General features: G+C 49.1%; 3 protein-coding genes across 3 annotated transcripts in view; 2 read left to right on the top strand and 1 right to left on the bottom strand.

Annotated features, from left to right (window-relative positions):
• LOC6736392 overlaps positions 1-21,170 on the top strand; it is a 40,817-nt gene extending 19,647 nt beyond the window's left edge. The window contains exons 2-4 of the mRNA XM_039294191.2: positions 4,261-4,317; positions 17,882-18,391; positions 18,449-21,170. Of these exons, the coding sequence (XP_039150125.1) occupies positions 4,261-4,317; positions 17,882-18,391; positions 18,449-20,502 (2,621 nt within the window). The 3' untranslated portion in view covers positions 20,503-21,170. The remainder of the gene's footprint in view (positions 1-4,260; positions 4,318-17,881; positions 18,392-18,448) is intronic.
• On the top strand, positions 110-1,990 carry LOC6736389. Its single transcript, XM_016170641.3, has 2 exons — positions 110-220; positions 293-1,990. The coding sequence occupies exons 1-2, from the start codon at positions 218-220 to the stop codon at positions 1,874-1,876; spliced, it is 1,587 nt and encodes a 528-aa protein (XP_016029896.2). The 5' UTR covers positions 110-217; the 3' UTR covers positions 1,877-1,990.
• LOC6736391 (cold and drought-regulated protein CORA) lies at positions 7,030-8,059 on the bottom strand. Its single transcript, XM_002083227.4, has 2 exons — positions 7,918-8,059; positions 7,030-7,554 (listed from the first exon to the last, which is right to left on the bottom strand). The coding sequence occupies exons 1-2, from the start codon at positions 7,924-7,926 to the stop codon at positions 7,051-7,053; spliced, it is 513 nt and encodes a 170-aa protein (XP_002083263.2). The 5' UTR covers positions 7,927-8,059; the 3' UTR covers positions 7,030-7,050.
• Positions 21,171-21,214: the final 44 nt, after the last annotated feature.

Raw genomic sequence — 21,214 nt, forward strand, 5'->3', positions numbered from 1 at the left:
TAAGTGAAGTGAACCAAACACAAATCACACAAATCGCAGCGATAATAGCAAAGGAACGCAAAGTGCCCCAGGATATTATGGTAGATAGTAGAAATAGAACCAGCTGATCGACGGTTGGACATTTCCGGCAGAGATTGGGCAGGTTACCTTTGTCCAGGGCTAGTATAAATAGCCGGAGTAAATTCTAAATTGGCACAGTTCAACTGAAACCCTCATCATGGTAAGTCAACCGAGAGAGGGAGTCCTTGGGTAGTACAATAGTTAAGTATTGGCCTTCCAATTTCTCCACCAGCATTCTCTACGACTCCTGGTTCTTCTTGGTGTTCTGATGGCCACTCAGGGCAGAGTCTTAGATCAGGACACGGCCCCGGAGGTTGTCGCTTCACCTCAAGAAACCAAACCCGTGGAGGTCAAGCAGGAAGTTGCCAACGAAATACTGGAAACCCAGCCGCAACTGGGTGGCGCTGTCATCTCCCAAGGCCAATCTTCTGCAGCTATCGATCAAGTTGGAGTGAAGGAGGGTCAAGATCAGGTGACGAACTCCACAGATCCAGATGTCCAGGAAAGCCAACCCCAAGTGGTTTCTGTCCTAGAAGTAACTAAAGAAAACCAGGAAGCACACGCCCCTCTGACCAAGGTCGTCAGTAGCCCAGTAGCCCCAGCGATAACCGAGGAAAAGCAGTCCACTTCCAATGAGATACCCAAGGATCAGGAGCCGCGCAAAGAAGAAGTTATAACCCAGAACCATCCCAACGTCCAAGGTCGCGATAATAAGATCCAGTTGGTGTATGAGCAGCCTGGTCAAAACCAAAACCAGATTCCACAGATAAGCATTCAAGACCTGGAGAAGATCTTCAAGTATCAGGGAGTGCAAGTGGTCAACGGATCTCAACCATTGTACCAGTATCCGAGCACCTACAACAAGTACCCATCTTACCCGAAGGTGGAATACGTTTCTGTGGTGAACACATCGGATGCCAATGTGACCCAGCACATCCACAACCACACGCACTACTATCCCAACCAGAAGAAGCCCGGATTTCCCTTCCCCTTCCTGCCCAATCCCTTCGAGAAACAGGAACCCGTTTATGTTAACCTGAATCAAACTACGAACTCCACAGGCAACGTGACTTACCACACCCACATCCACGAGGAGACCAAGCCGTTCCCCTTCCTGCCCAATCCCTTCACGGACTTCCCCAAGGTAGTGGGCCTCAGCTTGGTGCTTCTCCCGAATCCATTCTATGTAAACAAGAACCACAACGTGAACCAGTCTCAGGTCGTGAGCCTGCCTGCTGGATATCAGGAGAACGGGGAGTACCAGTACTTTGGAAAGTTCCGTGCTCTTTCCGAGGAAACCCAGAAGCAGCAGCAGAAGCAGCAATCGCAGCAGCAGCCGGCTCAGAAGCCCAATTTCTACCTGATCCCCAATCCACTGGCCAGTCAGGCATCCGGTGATGGTCAAAAGGTAGATGGCAATGTTGTGCTTCCCATAAATCTGGCTGCTCTCCCACTTCTGGTTCCGGCTCCAGAGCTGACCCAGGGTAAAGCTTCGCCCTCGGGCAGCATCAGTTTCCAGGATCTGATTAAGGCCACCAATGTCCATGTGAGCCAGCCCATCAAGCTGCAGGCCAACAATGGCTTCACTCAAGTTCAGAAGGAGCAGGCTGCCATCCAGCAGCTGATCCTCAGCCATCTCAGCGAGCAGCAGAAGCTGTTCCAGAAGCAATCCGTTGCGGGCGGAAAGCGCTCCCAGTCCGCACAGCCCGTTGTCCAACTCCAGGAGGAGGAGGAGAGCTCCGTTCTGTTTGCCGTGGAGATCCCGAAGCCCATCTATCGCTTCTTCAAGGGCATCTTCGGCGGTTTCTCCAACTGAGTGGCTAACTATAGTGATCAATACCGAAAGAACAACAAAGAACCAAGGAGGAAACTAAGGCAAATACTTGTAGTTATTCATTAGAAACCCAAATAAAGTTAAGTGCAAACCCAACTAGAAGTTGTTTGATATTGCGTGGGATACTATACTATACTTTCAAAGTTGCCATATTTAAACGAAGTTAAAGCACAAAATTCACCCCAAACTGAATTCTGCCAACTCCCAACTAGCTGGATCCCCAGAGTCTTGTTACTCCCACACATTAACGGACTTTCCCAACTCAATTCAAAGAAACTCGTGCAAACATGATAAATGTGTGTATTTAGGAATCATTACCCGACTTTCCACCCATGGAGACGGATGGATCAGTAGGGAGGAAGGGCGCTCACATTCGTCATTCCACATTGGGTTATCAAGCCGAGATGGATATAATCAAACTGTGAGAACAGACTCCCCGCACACACAGAAGCGGAAGCGGAGGCCATTATGCTGAATATATTCCAGCGAAATGCATTCATGACTGCTCACCTTTTGCCAACCCTTCGGCTGCAGTACGTTCGCCCGCTCTGGAGCCGAAGGATGCGCAGGATGCCCAGGATGCAGATGCTCAGCACAGACATTCGTACCCGGGCACATGCTGCCTTCTGCCGTTTGCCATTTTAATGAATACATAATTAGTCTTTTTGCCAAGCTCTCCCAATCCACCGCCCACTCATCCACCTCCGCCTTCTACTCGTGGCTTCTTTTGCTGATGCCACTGCAGCACCTGTTCAAATCATTTCTCATCTGAGTTTAATGTCCATGCAGCAACACGTTCCTTTTCGACCCCTTAGAGGTACACTGAAACCAAAAGTTGGGGAAGAGCTGAAACAATATAATTGGAATGCATCACCCGCATTGAGATTTACTTTCCCACCAGGACATTTCTCTCAGTGCAGCCTGCACGTGTAGCTGATTGGTTCATTTCATACTTTCATGCAATATGGAGATAATGTTTGCTCCTGTCCAGGTCCTCGCTGAAAGCGAGCGAGAGAGCAGATAATGGGGGACAGAGACGGCAGCACATAATTGCCAGGATTACGCTGGCTCATAAAGTTTTCCCGGGCATCTGCAATTGTGTTTGCACTTCTCTTCAATACCCGAGGATTCAGAAATGTTGGCGGGAAAGGGTGGCGAGCGGGAAATGGCTGTTTGCTGATATCGTTTATTTAATATTTAATTGAATCCATGCCGAGTCGATTTTTTCCATTATACAAGCCCTGGCCATCTCGATAGTGTGCCCTGTCCGGCGAGTCCTTTGCGGGAAATTAGTCCCGGCTTATCGGTTCATTTGGTTGCGTAAACTGCAGATGAAATTTTCGAAATACCTGCACTAATCCGATCTCAACGACACTCGAATAAATGCTGACGATTGCTATCCTCCTGCACTTTAACATTTATTATCCCACATCGGGCAGCCAGCAGCCAGTTTAAACCGTATATATAGTACTGAAAATAAAGCAAATTAATAACTTTCGGTTAAAGTTGTAAGCCGCATCCTTTGCAGCGTCCTTTTGGGGCCCGAGTTTATTACTCAAAGGAATTGGTTGGGGCCCACAGCAGCAGCGGATGCCCATAAATATATCATGAAATCAAAAACTTTGCCACAACTTCTACTTCTGGTTGGTTGCCGCTTCTTTTTGATTGGTGCCAGGACCCCACGCCCGATGCTTACACTGGCAGAAAAGTCTGCTATCTGATGGGGTTCCAAGTGGTATGCCTGCGTATACTTTCCTCTGTGTATCACCCATTTGGCCTCCCTAAGCTTGCGTGTAATCGTGTGGGCCAAAGTGCTGGCCACACGGACAACAAGAGGAGCCGGAGATGGAACAGTAGCAGAAACGGTAGCAGGAGCAGGAGCATCGCTCAAAGGAGCAGAGTAATGCGTTTCCGGTTCCGGCGAGGCCTTCGTGGCAGCAGCTCCTCGCTCCTTGCTCCCCTTCTCTCCTCGTCCCGCTGCCAGTCAATTCAATAAAACTTGTGTCCATTTCATTTAAAATTCTCTGTTCTATCTCTGTGGTGTGAGCTCCTGGCTGCTGGTCCTTGCTCGCAAATTAATGGTGTTAAAATTAGTGCCTTAGACGGAGTGGCTGCCCGCATCCTTGCCACGGAGCTGAAACTTTGCCATCTTGGCCCAGCTTCTCCTCCGCTGGCAGCCTCTCCTATTTATTTAGTTGTCACTCTGTGGAAATTATGCCGCCTGGTCTGCTGGGTTGCTTGTGCCCCTGCGACACGTGTAACTGGATCCTGGTCCTTTTTCCCACCTGGCCGAAACTTTTCCACCTTAAAGTTTATACCTTGGACCAACTTTTTTCTAACTTTCCCCCTTCACTCCGTCGTTTCAGGTGCGATTCAGGAGCGTCGTTTTTTTGGCATCCTCCGCGCGGCGAAAAGGAAGGACGGTAAGTGGCTGCAGCGGATGCTGTTGAAATTAAGGCCCGATGGAGAACCGAATATTTCCCTAATGAAACCAATTAAGCAAACGGCCAAATGGCCCCAAATTGTGGCTGGAAAAATGAAAAATCAAAGGCTAGACGATGGGTAAACAAGGCGCAGAAAGGGTGAAAGTGGAAAAAGGACGCCGCAAGGATTGCCTCAATTACGAAATGAACACACAGGGAAAAGTTCGACGATTGACGGACTCTGGCAATTTAAATGTTGCTGATTGAAAAGAGCTTAAATCGGTTTAAAAGTTGATATAAAGGGATAGATAGTAAATGATGATAGGTAGATAGCAATAGGGGGTATATAGTAGGTTAAACTAATCACATTTTAATGAAACGCTAATATGATTTTGCAGCCATTTTAACGCAATTTATGTGAAATTGAACATCATTTTTTTTTCTGGTTGCAATGTGGAATCGTTTCGCCTATGTTCATTTATATAGATTGAAGGTTTTTCCCGGCCATGCAAAAGCCATTTGCCAAAATCAATACATTTATTTAGACCGCAGGCTGGAGAGTGAAAAGCAAATCAAATGCCAGCAAGCGACACAAAATGTATTTAGCATTGGGAGGCATTTGCCGGAGCAGCCAAATATTGTAAAGGTAACTCAAATACCCAGACCGATTCCAATCCCATACAGTGCCATCCCAATCCAAGTCCCGGACTGCTCCTACTTCCACCGCCTGTTTGGTTTTGGCCAAATCGTTTTACGCTTTGTTGCCGCCAGCCATTCTCCCAGCCAGGATGCAAATATGTGCAGAGGCTTAACGTATCCAATAAAGCCAGGAGAAGACGGACAAGGGGGCTTGGACTGGGATTGGCCAGAGCCGAGCCACTGATGGACAAATCCCTGCGGACTCAGCTCGTCATCAGTGGACATAAGCAGCTCAGCGACTCATACAGAGCAAAAAGGATTTCGACAGTGAATAGCTCGAGTCTCTTAAATTGTCCGCCTTTCAAAGCTACTTTTCTGGGAAAACTTTGAACAAGAATCTGAGACAAATTTACAATTATTATTCGTTAGATAATTTTGCATTTTCCTACATTGTATCTAATCACCCAACTGATACATAGGTGTTCTATAAATCATGCTCCGTGAGTACCCAGATTTTCGCCGCGTGCTCTGGCTCACTGTCTAATCCGGCCAGTTGAGTACCAGCCTTTACCACGTGTCCGATGGATTGGATGTGGTCCGGGCCCAACAACTTCATCTGGCAGAGGTGGTGCGTGTGCGGGTTTAATTCGTTTCACTGCAACAATGTTGTGGCGCGATTTATGCCGCTGCTCTTAAATGTCATTACCAGCTAAATACCTTTAAATGGCCCCCATCCATTTGGGCTGACCACTTGGCGCCAGTCGAAAGTGCGACCACTGGCCACCGAGCACAAGCCGCCGACCGCCGACCACCGACCACCCGTCGCGTGTCTTTATGGGCTGGGATCCTCGGCGGATCGGGTTTTCCTCCTGCAGCGACCAGACGCATTTATCATCCCGACCCGTGACGCGCTGTCGCCTTCAATTACACGCAAATTATTCTGCGCTCAGCGAAAGGCGGCACCTGTGCTTGCTTACCTGCTCTCGCATCTCGGGGGGAAGTGCGGCATCTGCACTTGGTCATCTTCATTGGAGCCATCTGCTCTGCTGGCCGGGCGGCCTGCGATCAATCTGCCTTATGTCAAGTCCCGGCCATCCGATGCCAATCTGCTGCTCCAGTTCGGATGGCTTCGCTGGCAGCGATTAGCCTGATTGATCAATGGGTGTTCGGCAAAGGCGGATTAGAAGACCCACTCCCATATGGATACTATCTGTAGTGATCGAGATCCGTTTGAGTATCTTCTCTGCAGACTCATATATTGAACCATCGATTTGAAGTGGCACTGAACAGGCTTTTTGCTCATAACTTGGCCAAAATAAGTCAGACGGAAGAAATAAGCACTGTTTCTTGCAGCTAATGATCTATACTAACTATCCTCATTCCTTTTTTTCAGACATTTAAAAATCAAATTTTGACCAATTTTTGACTTTTTGATAAGGGGTTACATCACGATTTTTTTGAAAAAATTGACCAAAAATTAAAAGTTCAGTTTTGAATGCAGATCGATTTGTTATGTCAATAGGAGCTCAAAAAGGTATTACATTCAATAATTGAACAAATATTTCGACTAATTTGGCCAATATACGGATTTTGCCCTTAGGTAACTAGGAAAAATCTTAATGGAAAAACGTAGTCCTAATCTATTATAAGTTGACAATTGAGTTGCGATTTTTGCTTAGCCTAATTAAGTTTTTGACTTTCCTGGGAACTATTTGTGCTGCAAGACATCTCGCAGATCTGCGAGTCTCCTATTCATTTTCTTCAGCCATCGACACTCGTTTCCTTTAATTGTCCACTAAAATATGCCGCATGCCCGAGTGGAGAGCCAAGCAAATACTTCAAGTTTTCCCCAAGTGCGCGACTGCAGAAGGCAAGAAGTTAAGTACCACCCATTCCCAGCCAGCTCCCCGAATCCTAATTAAACAATACAAATGCGAATCGGCAGCGAAAGACAAAGACACGGATTCCGGGGGATTGGAATTTGGACGGTGCTGAGTCTTGAGCTCCGTCAGCGCATCCGTAGTGCAAATGCAAATCGCCGCTGGCAGGAATTTTATAATTAATCGGCGGGGATTTGCGCACACGTCTCTTTATTCACAACCAGCCATCCCTTAGGTCTACAAAGTCGTCCAGCTCCTCGGCGTAATCCTCGGCAGTTCCATCGCTCTGGCCGTGCCGCGAGTAGTGATTGAAAATCATGTCCCTTGCCGCCGGAATCACCTTGCCGCTCTCGCAGCCGTGCATGTCCTCGTATGTGATTTCGCCGTGTCCCATTCCTCCCATGCTGCCCATGTCGTAGCTTCCGTGGCCTCCATGGCCAACGCCTCCTACTCCTCCGCCGCCGCCCTTGGCAATGCCACCTCCGTGTGTGGAGAAGCCGAGCACTTTGTACACCGTTTGCTTCACACCTCCGCCGCCGCCATGTGATCCGTGGAGCACCTTGTACACGGTGTGGGTGTGGTGGTGCGTCTTCACCTTGACCGGCACGTGGATGATGAGGCGTCGGTGGCCCAGACGCCGCGCCTGCACTCCCGTTGCCACCAGCAGGAGCAATATGGCCAGCAGCTTGGCCGCCATGGAGGGACCACCAGATGACACCTTTATTTGGGTAAATCAATAAATTTACTATTTGAAACTGAATTATAGGAATTAAAGTGCAATTTCCAGAAACTGAAATCCATTTCGTGTTTTTTAGGTGTTCAAATTAATAAGAACTTTCAGTTCGTTGGCAATTTTCAATCATTTGATTGAACACTTGGTGCGAATGCAAATTAAACTTAAATTCAATTTTAATTTAGTTTAATATTGCCCGAATAAGCAATTAAAATTTGTTTTTCACTCTGCTTGAATTTATATTTTTTATCAAATCGCACGAAACTGTTTTTAAGTAGATTTTAAATTGGTTTGATTTACTTTTTAGGCTTTTGTGCTGATCCAAATGGCCAACTTAACTGGACTCACTTTGGACATTTAGCAGTTGTAGATTTGGGAGATGTGGCTGCTGATTAAGCTGGTTAAGCAGGTCCTTAATTAATCCTTCAGTTTGTCCACTGCCACCGCCGAGTGGCGCGCGTTCGCTTTCAGCACTGTGTGGGCCGGCTGGAATCAATGGGGCTTTTATACGGATGCGGTAATCAGGTTCAGTGCACCATGCCGCATGTGGCGTACTTATGGGCTCCCCCTCACCCACCCGCCGACCATCATTATCTTCCTCGGCGGCGGCGGCGGTGGTGTCGATTGCATTGCAGCCTCCACGGAGCCGCAACATTTGCATGTGCAGCGCCGCAGCACAGTGGCGTCCGAGTTACGTGTGCCTAATTATTGCTTACAGCTTGTTGCTTGCCGGCACACTGAGAGAAACAAGGTGGTCATTCAAGGTATAAAGTATTCGAAGTAATGAAGCTAGCAGTATCCTAGTTTGCTCTCAATCAATCAATATCTTCAAAGAAGTTTTTCAATAACAAAGTTATCAGTATTTTCTCGCAGTGTAGGACCAAGCTTGGGGCGCGGTCGCTGCTCGGCGAAGCGTTTCGGGTATTTTGCGCCAAGAAAACAATTTTCGCCACAGCATCTCTGCTCCTTGGGAGCCCATTGAATCGGGGAATCGGGAATCGGAGGATCGGAAGCTTCGTTTTGGTGACTGGCTCTGGGAGCCGGCGAAACGGAATTACCATTGCCATTCATGGAATCTCGCATACGCCGGCGCTCGTCTTTAATCCAATCCAATCCATTCCGATCCCATCCCATCCCACCTCGTCCCTATAATCAATATAATCGGGCGGGCATTTCGCGCTTTGTTCAACATTTTATGCAACGCCGCGAAATGCGGAAAAGACATAGATTCGCGCGTGTTTTCCACTTAACATTATTACTTTAATTACCCGACGAGCATGCGAGAGGTGGCCAGGGGCCAGTATCGGATTCGCTGCGTATTAAATATGCATTTCATTAGCATTTGCCGGCGATCGGTTTCATTTACATACGTAACTTGGACAATGGCTCACCCAGTTAACGTGGCGTATGCGTAACGTGTCGTTAGGAAAACGAAAGACTTTCCTTTGCACTGCTTATTTCGTGAGTAAAAAGTAAAAAATAACAACACCTTACCTTTAAAATAAAGGAATAATTTGCCTGATAATTTTTTATGAGGGAATTTTAGTTTAGTGCCTTGCACTTTCCATTCAACAACCTTATATGCCAATAAATCGCAAGATTAGATCAATTAAACTTTATTTTCGCTGCCGAGGACCATAAAAAGATTAGCATTTTACGACTTTTGCCAATTAATTGGAATTTTGCCCATTGCTTTGGCTCGGTAACTACAACTATAGTATAGTAGATATATGGAATTCACATGCCTTCGCCTCATTAAATGGATTTAATATCGCGCGCAGAATGTGCACTCGTAAAAAGCCGGAGCACACTTACGCAGCAGAATGAAAGTCCGGAGGAGGAGGAGGAGGAGGAGGAGGCAGGAGACTACCGCCCACCCGGCATATGGCTAATGAAACGTGGCCCAAAGTTCGTCCGTCGGGCAGAAAAACTGCAGTAATAAGTAAGCTCCGAAATGCGTTGTGCAAAACGTGCGCCATGAATCCCATAACTTTATGGCAATGGCCCACTCTAATTGTCCCGAAAGAGGGTCGCTCCAGGAGATTCGGGATGGGAGCACAAAGATGCTCCCGAAATGCCTGTGCCACCTTCACCTCTTTACCTTTTTGTGAGCTGGTTAGGGTATGCGCGGCACTTCTGCATTTGGCAAAGATCAAGAAGAAGTCGTACTATTTTTAAGCAAGACCTCAATTAATTGTGACTATTCAAATTGATTTGTTTGCGCTATTAGTGATTTAATAAAGTTGCCATTACGTTTTGGGAACTAATATATATAGGAAAGGGTAATCCCAGTGCTACCTACTTGATCCCACTTGTTTGCCCGGCGTAGTAATAATTTTGATCAACTTTTATAAGCGGCGTCATCAACCTGCGTGTGTCAGGGGCGAGGGGGGAGGTGTTGTTTGCGGGTGGGTGGGTGTGAGGGTTGGTGATGCATGGGGCTTCTAACAAGTGCAGGAGCCAGGTCCCGACTTCGGTTGTTGTTGCCTTGGTTGTTATGCCTAGCCATAAACTGCATGCGAAATTACCAGAAAGCCGCACACCCACACACACGCGCAGTTTGTTGGATTCGGGGGCAAAAAGTTGCTCATTTGGAGCAATCTGGTTGGCAAGGATAACAGGGCTGGTTGGGGCTTCAGTTCGTCCTGCCGGATGCTGCTAATAAAATGGGAGTTGAGGCGCTAACAAGCCGCAGCGGAGCGAAGCGACAAACGGAGGCCAGAGCCCCGGAAAACCCGAAAGGCACTGAAACTAACCCAGCCAAGCCGAGTCGTAAATCCTGCCGCTCCTGCTCTGCGCGCCCAAAAAAAGAGACCAATACAACCCAAGCACTACCGACACACGAATCCCCTGCACTATCGCAACCCGTATCCGGGCTAAGCAAACTCGTAAATTTGAGGAAATTACAACATGAAAGTCCTGGACGGCAATGCGCGACTCTAAATTAAATAAAAATACCCGGGCAGGGGCATCGGAGTGGTTGCACTGCGAGAAAATACGGGGTCATCTTCGGGGATTGTTCATAAAATATCTTCACATAGTATACCTATGTGAATCACCTCATCCCAGGTTATACATACCTTTCTGAGGAAATCATATTCCCTTTAGTTCATAATTCATAATGAAAGAGGTTGTAGTTTTTGGCTCAGTGCAGCAGGTTGTTGTGAGGGGGAGGGGAGTGGCATAACAAGGGTGGTGATCCAAACTATCCGCACCTGTTGGCCGAACAGGAACGACAGAGGGGGCAGTCCGAAAACCTGGCGTTAATTAAAGCTGCAACATAAGCCCTCGCCGGACATATGCCCACTGATCCTAGTGGACTGCCGGATTTCTGTGCTGAGTGGGTGGGTGCCTGGCTGGTTGATGGCCTCTCGGGAGTGGAACTTGGTGGGTGGTGCGCTCAGATTTGTGGCTGGGCAAAAGCGGCAAAAGTTTCGCCATCCGCTGGAGATTTATGTCAAACTAAAGCACTTGATGGCAGAATAGTTGGCATTTAATGGCTGCATTATTGGAGTTTGTTTGGAAAGTGCCGTAACTAATGGGTCACGGATCTGTGCGCCGGACAAACGAGGAGGAGGCAATCTAGGGGGCGTAACTCCGGGCTAATCCGAACAAATTGCCATTTATCTGCGACCAAATTTCTAAGCCACTGTCACACAGGTGGAAAGCTTCGAGTGGCGAATTAGTAAAACTCGTTGGTGAGATAAACATTTTGGATGATTTTCGTTGCACCGTTTGGAGGCACTATCCATGAGTCTACACATAAAATAATTAAATATTCACTAACTTTATAGGATAGTTTTCATCGCGAGAAGAATCCCCACTCCGTTTCCAAGCCATTGGGCTTGTGCTATCAGAAGCTTAGATATGAACGAACAATGTGTTATTACGTTCCATGGCGAACTGAGCCGCCGCTAATCTGGAACCGAGCTCGTTGAGGCCTCGTTGGCCGCCATTCGTTCCGTTCCTTCTGGCCGGGAGTCAAACGTGGCGCACATCAAACGGCTGGCCATCAGGGCCACCTGTGCGTGTCCAAAAGGCCAGGCGCAGTGGGCCCACCCAATGCATGGAGGATCGAGAATGGAGGAGCTGCCAGAAATGGCCTCGAGGAGATGGGTTGATACAGAGGAGCGGCGCAATAAATTTCGATTACATAATTTGCAAATTGTTATAAACCGGCGGAATTACCATGAAATCTTTCGCAAGGCATTCAAAAATCTGCCACTTCTGGCCAGGAGCTGGAAAATTCATAAAGTTTTATGGTGTTTGACTGCGGAGCATCTAACAAACAATGAGGCCTTGACTTTGGGGATTCAGGCCTGTGATTTGCCAGTGATTCGCCTGTGGAACTGGATGTCGATGTGAATGTGGGCCTCCTTACAGCCTGCACTTCCTGCTTGGGTGGGCGAGGAGGACCAGGTTACGCATCAGCGGGCGCAATTTCATAGATGATTTCTGTAATGCCGCGATTAGTTTTTATGCCCCGGCCATTCGGACTCGGGAGGGGCCTCTTCTGCAGGAGCTGCTCCCGCTGACCCGCCTAATTAATGGCAAATTGAAAGGGAATCGTTTATCTGGCACTTGTTATCGGGCTGAGGAGGAGCACGGCTCCCCGGAGTCTACGCTGGCCATGGCCCATAAATCAACAGCCAATTACAATAAAAATTTATCATGCACAATAAAAGCAAAGGAGAAGCGCGAAAAAATGACGCAGAAATAATTTACATGGCGCATTTTTCACATTTTTCAGCAAAGGAATTTATAACAATGTCCCCAAAGGGACCCACTGCGCCTGCTGCCCCCCAACTCCTGGCCATAGATGGAAATTTTAATAAAGCACGCGGCATTTCAAAGGAAGACAAAGGACCCGGCTCCTGGAAGGGCTCCTCGCTCCTCGGCTCCAGCGATTGCAATTGAGGGATTTACTCCAGTGGCTGATGGCACTCGAAGACATATTTCCCGGAGAGGCCAAAGTGCACTTGCTCCAGCTGCCGCAACTGCTCCAGGAGCTCTCCATTTGCCCCGCCCACCAGGAGTTCATCAGCAGCAAGCCGCATCTCGGCCAGCAAATCAAAGTGCGTGCCGCGTGCTTCCCTTTCCGGCCTGGTTGGGTTAGGTTCGGAATCCGGAATTCGGAATACGGAATCCGGATTTCAACTCCGGATTTGGTTCTACTTGGGTTTCACTTTCGGGTTCAAAGTTCTGGATGACTGGCAAAAAGATGGAGAGTGCCGCCCTCCTTCCTGTATTTCAATTTACATTCCGCCCGCAGGACTTATTGCTTTTTTCGCTTTGATCTTCCCCTTTTTTGGCCGAGAGCACCCCACAGCCACCACCCCCCAATTCGCAGCAGCTCGACTAGCTCATGGCTTTTTATGGCCAAGTCCTTTGACGCTTATCGTGACGCTTGGCACTGGAACTGGCACCAGGACCTCCATCTACGGGGGTCCCATTTGTCTTCTCCTAACTAGATTTTGGCTTCGACGAGCTAGCAAAAGTTGAAAAATCTTGAAGCACTATGAATATTACTCGAATTGAATGAAATGATTTATGGCTAAAGTCTTCGTAATATTTTCAATTGATTTCAATTCTATTGGTTAAGTTCTTTCCTCAAGATATATATTTTTGGTTTAATTAATTTTTCTCTCTCTGTATGCAAACAACCTCTTGTCCATATGGAAAGTACTCCAAGTTGGTAATAAATACGCACTTGCCAGGAATGTTTGAATGTCCTTGGACATGCGGGCTTGGCAGGACAGCAAGGACATCTTACTTGGCCTTCTCCTATTTGAATTTGTGGTCTGGCCAAGAAGAAAGTGGGTGGAGATAAGAGTTGGTCAAACCAAGGAATGACAATAAATATGATATTTCTGTTGCTTGCTTTTAAAATATATATTTTTGCGTTGTAGTTAAAGCCAAAAGTAATAAACAAACCACTTTAAGAGACCGCATTAAACTCGAATTTATGCAAAATACGTTAAGTATTAAACTCGAATTTATGCAAAATACGTTAAGTATTTTGGAACATTATACGTTCTGCATAATTGTACCAATAACTTTGCAATCGAATAAATCAGTTGAAATCATCGTGCCAAAAACGCCTTCGCCTAGCCAACTCTAGATTCCTTTCACCTGCCACATCACACTTTCATTTGCCCAGACACTTCGTGTTCAACAGCCCGGCCACAACATTTAAATTTATTAAGGCCATAAAATGATATTTTTGCGGCCTCAGCCAGCGTGGCTACAAATGGGCTCATAAATATTTAAAACCGCTTAAAACACGCACGGGAACCGAAAACCAAAAACCCAAAGCCAACAAACGTTTAATTTTATTGCCCTGGCCAACAGCCGCAACCCCCAACCAACTCCACTCCACGCCACTGCCAGTCCCAATCCCTTCCAGCTCGAATAAAGGGCTGCTCCGCGTCGCAACCGCTTCGATAAAAGATTTTAATTCACTTTTGATCGCGTTTGGGAATCGCACCTATTCAAATCTTGGCCAGGACGGACCACCCAAAGGCCGAGAGCCCATCAAAATGCCATAAAACCGGGCTTAAGTAGAATCGCCAGCATCGTTGCAGCCACATGAACCTGATCCCGGCTAATTGAAAAGCTAAAAACTGAAATTTGTGTAAATTATTTTTCCCATAAATAAGCCACTTGATGGCTGTGTGCAGTGGCTTGCAAGTTGGCACCTGGTCGCCACCTCCACCCCGTGCACGTATCCATGGCCTGTCATCGAGGATCTGCCATGGCAGGGAACCAGATGGACAGTCGTCTACATGTTGTCTATGGAAAAAAGGTTTTGGCTCACAATAAAACATCTTAAATAAACTCTAGATGAGGAGGCCGAGTGTCTTTAAGTATTTATTAGCAGATCCCTACTTAAAAACCAATCAAATTCGTCGAGAATCCCACTGACAATCTGACAATCAGGCGGTTTTCCACTGGACTTAATGGTCGCCGTGGAGCAGTTGGACCTTCGGTCCGGCTTGGTGGTCACTAGGGATCTGGGGTTGGGATGTGGCTGGGAATGGGTCTGTAGCCCTGGGTGGGTCGTTTAAGATTTGACGATCCCTCCGGAAGCGTTTAATTTGTTTCGGCACCTCGGCCAAGAGCCGAGAGCTGAAAGATAAAGCTGGAAGCGGATCGAAGCGAAGCCCGGCCTTAATTAAATCCCAACGAAATCGGAGTTTATTTATATGTCTGCCTGGCGTTTTGTTAACCCATTAGCGGCGACAACGTTTCTGGCGGACAGTAAGTATATTGCACTGGCCGTTTTACAGTTGTCTGGCCCGCAGCGAACAGCCACTGGATCTGGCGGGGATTGGGGGTCAGATCGGAGACCGGGCATCGGGGAGAGAGTGGTCCGTCTGAGGCGCTGCCATGTTTAGTGGCAATTAAAATGTTTTTATCTTATTAGTGCCTCTTATCTGCGGCTGCCATTTTAAGATATATGCGAGGGACGTGCGCGAAACGCCGACCACAACAGTTATCGATTGTGCAGCATCTGTATCTATGGGGTATCCATCCCATTCCATTCCAGGCGGGATGGGGCAGGAGGAGCTGGCCTGGAGAGTGGGCCTGATTGAAAAATTTCCTGAGTTCTTCTATTCCATTAAAGCGATTAACCTGACCGCTGACTCGCGTACTTAAGCTCAATTCCCACAGCCTAAATATTTTCCAAGGAAGCGAATCGTACCAGTAATCCAATTTGAGGCTCAGCGGCTTCCAGGGATTAGATAAAATTATATATGAAAGTTAATTGGCGAAGCTCTAGACTTCGTCAAATGGATTTCTGTGACATCCAATCTTCTTCCCGTGGGTATGATGGTATGCCCAGCCTGGCTTCTGACCTTTCCTTTCCACTTTCTTAGTTGGTCCTCCGAGCCTGGCAGTTAATCACATGCAACACCAATCCATTCCAAGCGCCTTTTAAGCCCGCGGTCCAGGCACAAATCAATCGGGCAATTTGCACGCTTCGACATTTCTCGATTGAATTATTATCACTAGCCAGAGTCCGGCTGCCAGTATCCAGGGATGGCACACTGGACACTGGTCACTGGAGTCTGTAGTCTGTAGTCTGGAGACCCGTGTTCTTGCTCCATCCAGAGACTGACAGCTGTGCGGTGGCTTTGACTGGTGACTGGGAGGTAGTGAGGCAGGGAAGGCAGTCAAGGCAGGGAAGCAGGGCAGGTGGAAGGTGGAACCCGGTCCGTTGACCACGACCACAATGCCCCAGTGGCCATGTTCATGTCGGACTCTCGCTCGGATGGAGCGGGGCACCATATTTGCAGCAGGCGGGCCAACAAGTTGCAAAACAAATTTGTCAGAGTGTTTCCCATTTTTGGGCAGGCGTTGCAGCTTTGGCCATGTGATTTGTGCAATGCGTCGATGTTGCCGGTGTTACTGGTGTTGCTGTTGCAAGTGTTGCTGCTGCTGCTGCTGCAGTTGCAATTGGAATTGGAATTGCCTTTGTTGCCGGGGACGCTGGTTCCGGCGCAATGTGGTCATTCGCTAATTTGGCAGCCGTTTGCGTTTAATTAGAGGGCCGCCGCAGAGCTCGACCCGGAGCAACACTTTCGATTTTAGTTCCCCGGAGCTGTCCCGTGATCGGGCACGCCCCCAATTCGGCCCTGCCACGCCCTCCCCGTTCCATATGCACTGAACATAAGCATAGGGTTTAAATTCCAGCTTAAATGCTGTCTAAGAACGGTGACTTTTATAGAATGAAGTGTCTGGCAATCCCCTTAGGTTTCGAAATCTTGGGTCGTCTACATTTGTATGTCCAATATCATCTAGAGCAATCCTTTGTCCAATCTGTTAAGAGTACATGCATTTTTCTGAGTGTGCCTGTTGAAGATCACGTCTCACGTAGAGGCCATTAAAGGCCACAGCATCACGATCGAGTTGGACCTGGGCTTTCCAGCTGGAGCTGGAGCCGAGCTGAGTGAATGACTTTGAGCCGGCCTGTCGTCACACCCCCATGTAATCCTCGCACGATCTCTGCGCTTGAACCTTTTTGATTAGGGCCGGGGCAACGGAACCGCCGACTGACTGACGGAGGAGTCCACTCCCCTCGGAGATCTGCCCAGCTTCCACACTCCCCGCTCCCCACTGCGAATCGCCTCGCAAAGGTCGTTAAAGTCGCATCGCTGCCGCTGGGCCCGCAGATTTTGGCGGGTCTTGGATCTTGCCTCTTGGCTTTAAGTCGAGGGCTCAGGGCCTTGTCCTTTCTGCGCTTCATCAGGGCTTAGTTATGATCTGCAGTACCCTGCCAGCCCGTCTGGGATTACTCCATTTTCAAAGCGGCTTGTTCAGGGGAATATATAAGACCAAGTTGGTGTCGGGTGTGCGGACTTAAACCACTTATGGTTCCAATCTATACACATATCTTTAATCTCAATTCATTGCCATAACTGCGAGGTAATTTCAAGTGTTGCATCAATTCCAAATGGATTTAACATGCATTCCTCACTTTCATCCGATCGCATTCCAGATGGCCATGTTTCAATTTGTCATAATTTGTGCCATATCTGTGGCCATAACTGCAGATTGGTAAGAGTGTACCGGAGTACACAGCGAACTTTATTTGCTCCTTTCATTGAACGTTGTGCAAATGTGCTAATCGAAAAAGAGGGGGATATTTGGTATTTTTGAAATACCGTCACGTTTCAACATTTTACTACTCACTTGTGGCACGTTGTTGCCATTGAGCATATCAGTTTGGAATTTTATTGGCCACGCTTCCCGCCTGGGTAGCTCCGCTCCTTCATCTCATCCTCATCCTCATCTTCACCTTCGCCGCGGCCACTTGGAGCTCAGCTCGCTGATCTTGGCCTTGATAGCCGCATATGGAGGCGGGAATAACCCATTCCCCATTCCCAAATCCTCCGATCTTCTCCCTCCTCGATTCCCCACTCCAACCGACTCCTGACATTTATATTGCCAGATATTTTAAATATTCCCTGCTCCCCGCGTGGGAGTTGTCCTCCTCCTGGCCGGGGCTTCAGGTGTCGTTATCGCGTCTCAATGGTCTTTACGACCAGCCGATGGAGTGGGAAGATCTCGGACTGACTGCAGAACCACAGAAGGACCCGCGGACCAGGTCACGTCATTGTTTCTGAATCGGCAGACTCTTAACTATAATAGGAATTTTTATTGTCATGCGAAGTCAGAGTGGGATAAGTCGATAGTAAGGGGTGGTTTCACTTCAATGGCCCTCATGGGGAAGCAATGATGTTAAATTATAACTAAGAATTTGGATTCCTATAACTTATGAAATTCTCTTGGTTTCCGACAACCACAGCTGCCACATCGTTACCCACCTATCGGCAAAATGGCGACAACGTATCTATCACCACTGCCCCACCTGCGGATAGACTGCCTCTGGGCTACGAGGGAGCTGGAACTATAGAGCTGCAGGCCCAGGAGAACGACTACGTGCTTGAGGAGTCCGCCCTGCGAGTACCATTCTCCCCGCCGCCGAACTACTCTCCGCATCCTTTGACCCCACCGCCCAGTTACACGGAGAGACCAAGATCAGTCCAGGAACACAGATCGCACTTGGCCGAGGCAGTGCATCCAGCTGCCCCCGCACGTGTTGTGATAGTTCCGCCAGTAAGCGCAAGTACAGCAGCTAGCGAACAGGCAGCACGTCAACAAGCCAGAAGGAGACGGCGACTTCGGGAGCTTCAGCAGCAGCAGCTGCGATTCGCCTCCAGCACCGATAGCTCCAGTAGCTCCGGATCCAGTTGCTCGGAATTCGGGAGCGCCAGTGCCACCAGAAGGCAGCGGCGACGCAGGCGGGGATTAAGGGGTACGTAAACCATGTCCACTTAAACCATATCATTACAAATACCATTTCCTCTTGCAGATGCCTATTGTCCAGATCTTCTGAACGCGTGCTCCCTGATCCTCCAGAATCCCGGCAGCAGCGATAGTTCCGTGGGTGACTTCACGGCCACGCCCCCGCCTCCGGTGCGAGCACCTGGTCACCGGGACCAGGAGGAGAGCTTCGAGTACAGCTCCGACTATGTGGAGATCGACGAGCTGCTGCCACTAGTCGCCGGCGGGAGAGCAAAGAGCACTCCGCAGCTGGCGATGGGTCAGAACCTGAGCCTGCGACGGCCGCGCATCTCATTGACCTGGGTGCTCCGAGAGCAGCAGCAGACGCAGCAGGCTCCACCGTCGCAAACACCCCCATCCCCGCAGAAGGAGGCAGCGAAGGAGCTGGACAGCCAGGTGCTGGATCGCAAGGAGAACGAAGTCTTCCCGCCCAGAACAGAACCCTTGCCCACCCAGTTGGATGTTACCAAGAAGCGATACCGGGTTAAGCAGCTACCAAGTGGTGGGGAGCCGCTCAATGGCTATGCCACCACTCCCACCGCCCACCAGGCTCCGCCCAACGGTCACCTGGCCAATCAGAAGTTCTTCAGCAACCAAAACCTGCTGGACGTGTCACGGAGCGGTCCCAGCAGTGCTCCAGTGGCCGCCGCCTCCACCAAAGAGCTGCTCTTCGTGTGCACACCCCAGCGGGCGCCCAGGAGCGATGGTCACAGCGAAGCCCTGCTGCTGGCCAGAAAACGGAACGAGATCCGCAAGAAGCTGGCCTCCCGCCTGCAGCAGGCGAGATCCAGTGCCTCGCAGGCGGGAGAGGCCAGGGGATCGGTCACGGGAGCGGAGTCTGTGAAGTGCACCTCCTACTCGGAGCCCAGTTTGGTGGCTGCCTCGGAGGGCGGCGGAGTGGGGGGCTCGGGCGGAGGAGCAGCTGCCCCCCAGCAGCAGCGGAGACATAGGCATCGCAAGCGTCGGGATCGCAATCGTGTGCAGAGATTTGGCTATGAGATCCACAACGTGGACGAGTTTCTCTCCCGCTGCTCGTTGTCCACTCCCGGTAATATTCCCGTGGTTCTTTCCACGGCCAGCACCCTATACCAAACGAGACCAGGTGGCTACCAACTGGAGATCCCTCTGCCCCTGGGCATGGTGGTGAATGCGGTGTTCAAGAACCAGAACTGGCTGTATGTGCAAACGCCCCACGCGGAGGAGGGCTATGTGGGCTATGCCTGCTGCCTGCCCCTGGGAATTCTGCCCCAGCAGGCGAGAGCGGGCTCCAGGAACACCCCCTGCTGGGAGTCCAATGCGGATGTCTTCCCCCGCCCATGTGGCAACATGACGGACTCGGAGAAGGAGATCCGCCTGCGAGGTGGCACCCGATCCGATGGCGCCCGCACTCCACGCAGCTCAAAGCCCACTGAAGATGTCCTCAAGATCAGCTCCACCACCATCAACAACAACAATAACCATAGCAACAATAATAACCAAACGAAATGTGGGAGCACAACCAGCTCCTTGTACGGAGAACAGCAGGTGGACAAGCTGTATCTAAGGGCTGCATCCAAGCCGCGCCTGGTGGAGAAGGCCTACGCCCAGTTGCGCTCCACTCGCCAGGTGGCTGCGTCTGGTTCAGCTTCGGCCAAGAGTGGCGCTTCTCAGGATGAGTATGTGACCCTGCAGCCGAAGCCCGCCAAGAAGCAGGCGAGTGCCCAAGCCCATTTGCACCAGTCACAGCCAGCGGCGAGGCGCCTCTCCAACGTGTCCTACATCACCAACGGCCACAATGGCCAGCATCTGCATCCGAAGCTGGTGCCCCTGCCACCCTATGAGCACAAGCCGGCCAAGAACCAGGCGGAGGCAGACGCCACCCTGAAGGCGCTGCGGCGCCAGCAGGAGGTGGGCCAGCGGCAAACTCTAGTCGCCATCAACACGGACTACATCACGGAGAGCATCGCGGTGCACAAGGGCGAGATCGTGACGCTGTGCGAGTGCCGCGAGTCCAAGGATCAGCGCCAGTGGTTCTATGTGCGGACGCGGGACGGACGCGAGGGCTTCATTCCGGCCGAGGTGGCCGGCCATGGCTACCTGTAGACCTCCACCGCCTGGTATTGGTATGGGTCTCTTAGGGTCATATGAAAGGGATTAGGAAGCTTAATGTTAACTATGGACATCCTTTGTCATATTACCCATCCATCATATAATTGCTATATCTAGAATATCTTAATCTTTAAGATTTTCTCATGATTATGTGTTAAATTACTTAGCTTTATATTTCGAATCTTTCCATTACTGAGTAAAGTATCATTCATGAAAAATGGAGTCCAACCACCATAAGTTGTCCAAAGAGCACCTTCTCCCTTTTAAGATTTCCAAAAGGACCCCGCCTACCCACTTGCCCACCCCCAAAATAAGTCAAGTTCTACATTTAAATGAATTAACTTAATACCCATCTTAAGCACTCATAGGCCACTCATTCCATTCGCGATCCCTAGTACGCTTCTAGTTGTAAACTGTACTCGTATCGGTGTCCGTAATTGAATACTTGTAACTGTATCTGTGTATGTGTATGTGCGTGAGTGGAGATCCTTCGCAGGACCTTGTATTTATCTAGCCTAGCATTACGAGTAGTCTATGTAATAGAAAACTTGCTTAAAGGAAATCAAAGAAGAAAGCGCAGACGGAAACTATTTATATAATAACTGTACTTGATGCTTCTACTAAATAACATAAACAGACATTTAAATAAACATATAAAACCATTGCGTGACTATTGACCTGGGTAAGTGGGTAGAAAAGCAAGTGC

Source organism: Drosophila simulans, chromosome 3L (genome assembly GCF_016746395.2).
Source record: "Drosophila simulans strain w501 chromosome 3L, Prin_Dsim_3.1, whole genome shotgun sequence".
Lineage (NCBI taxonomy): Eukaryota > Metazoa > Arthropoda > Insecta > Diptera > Drosophilidae > Drosophila > Drosophila simulans.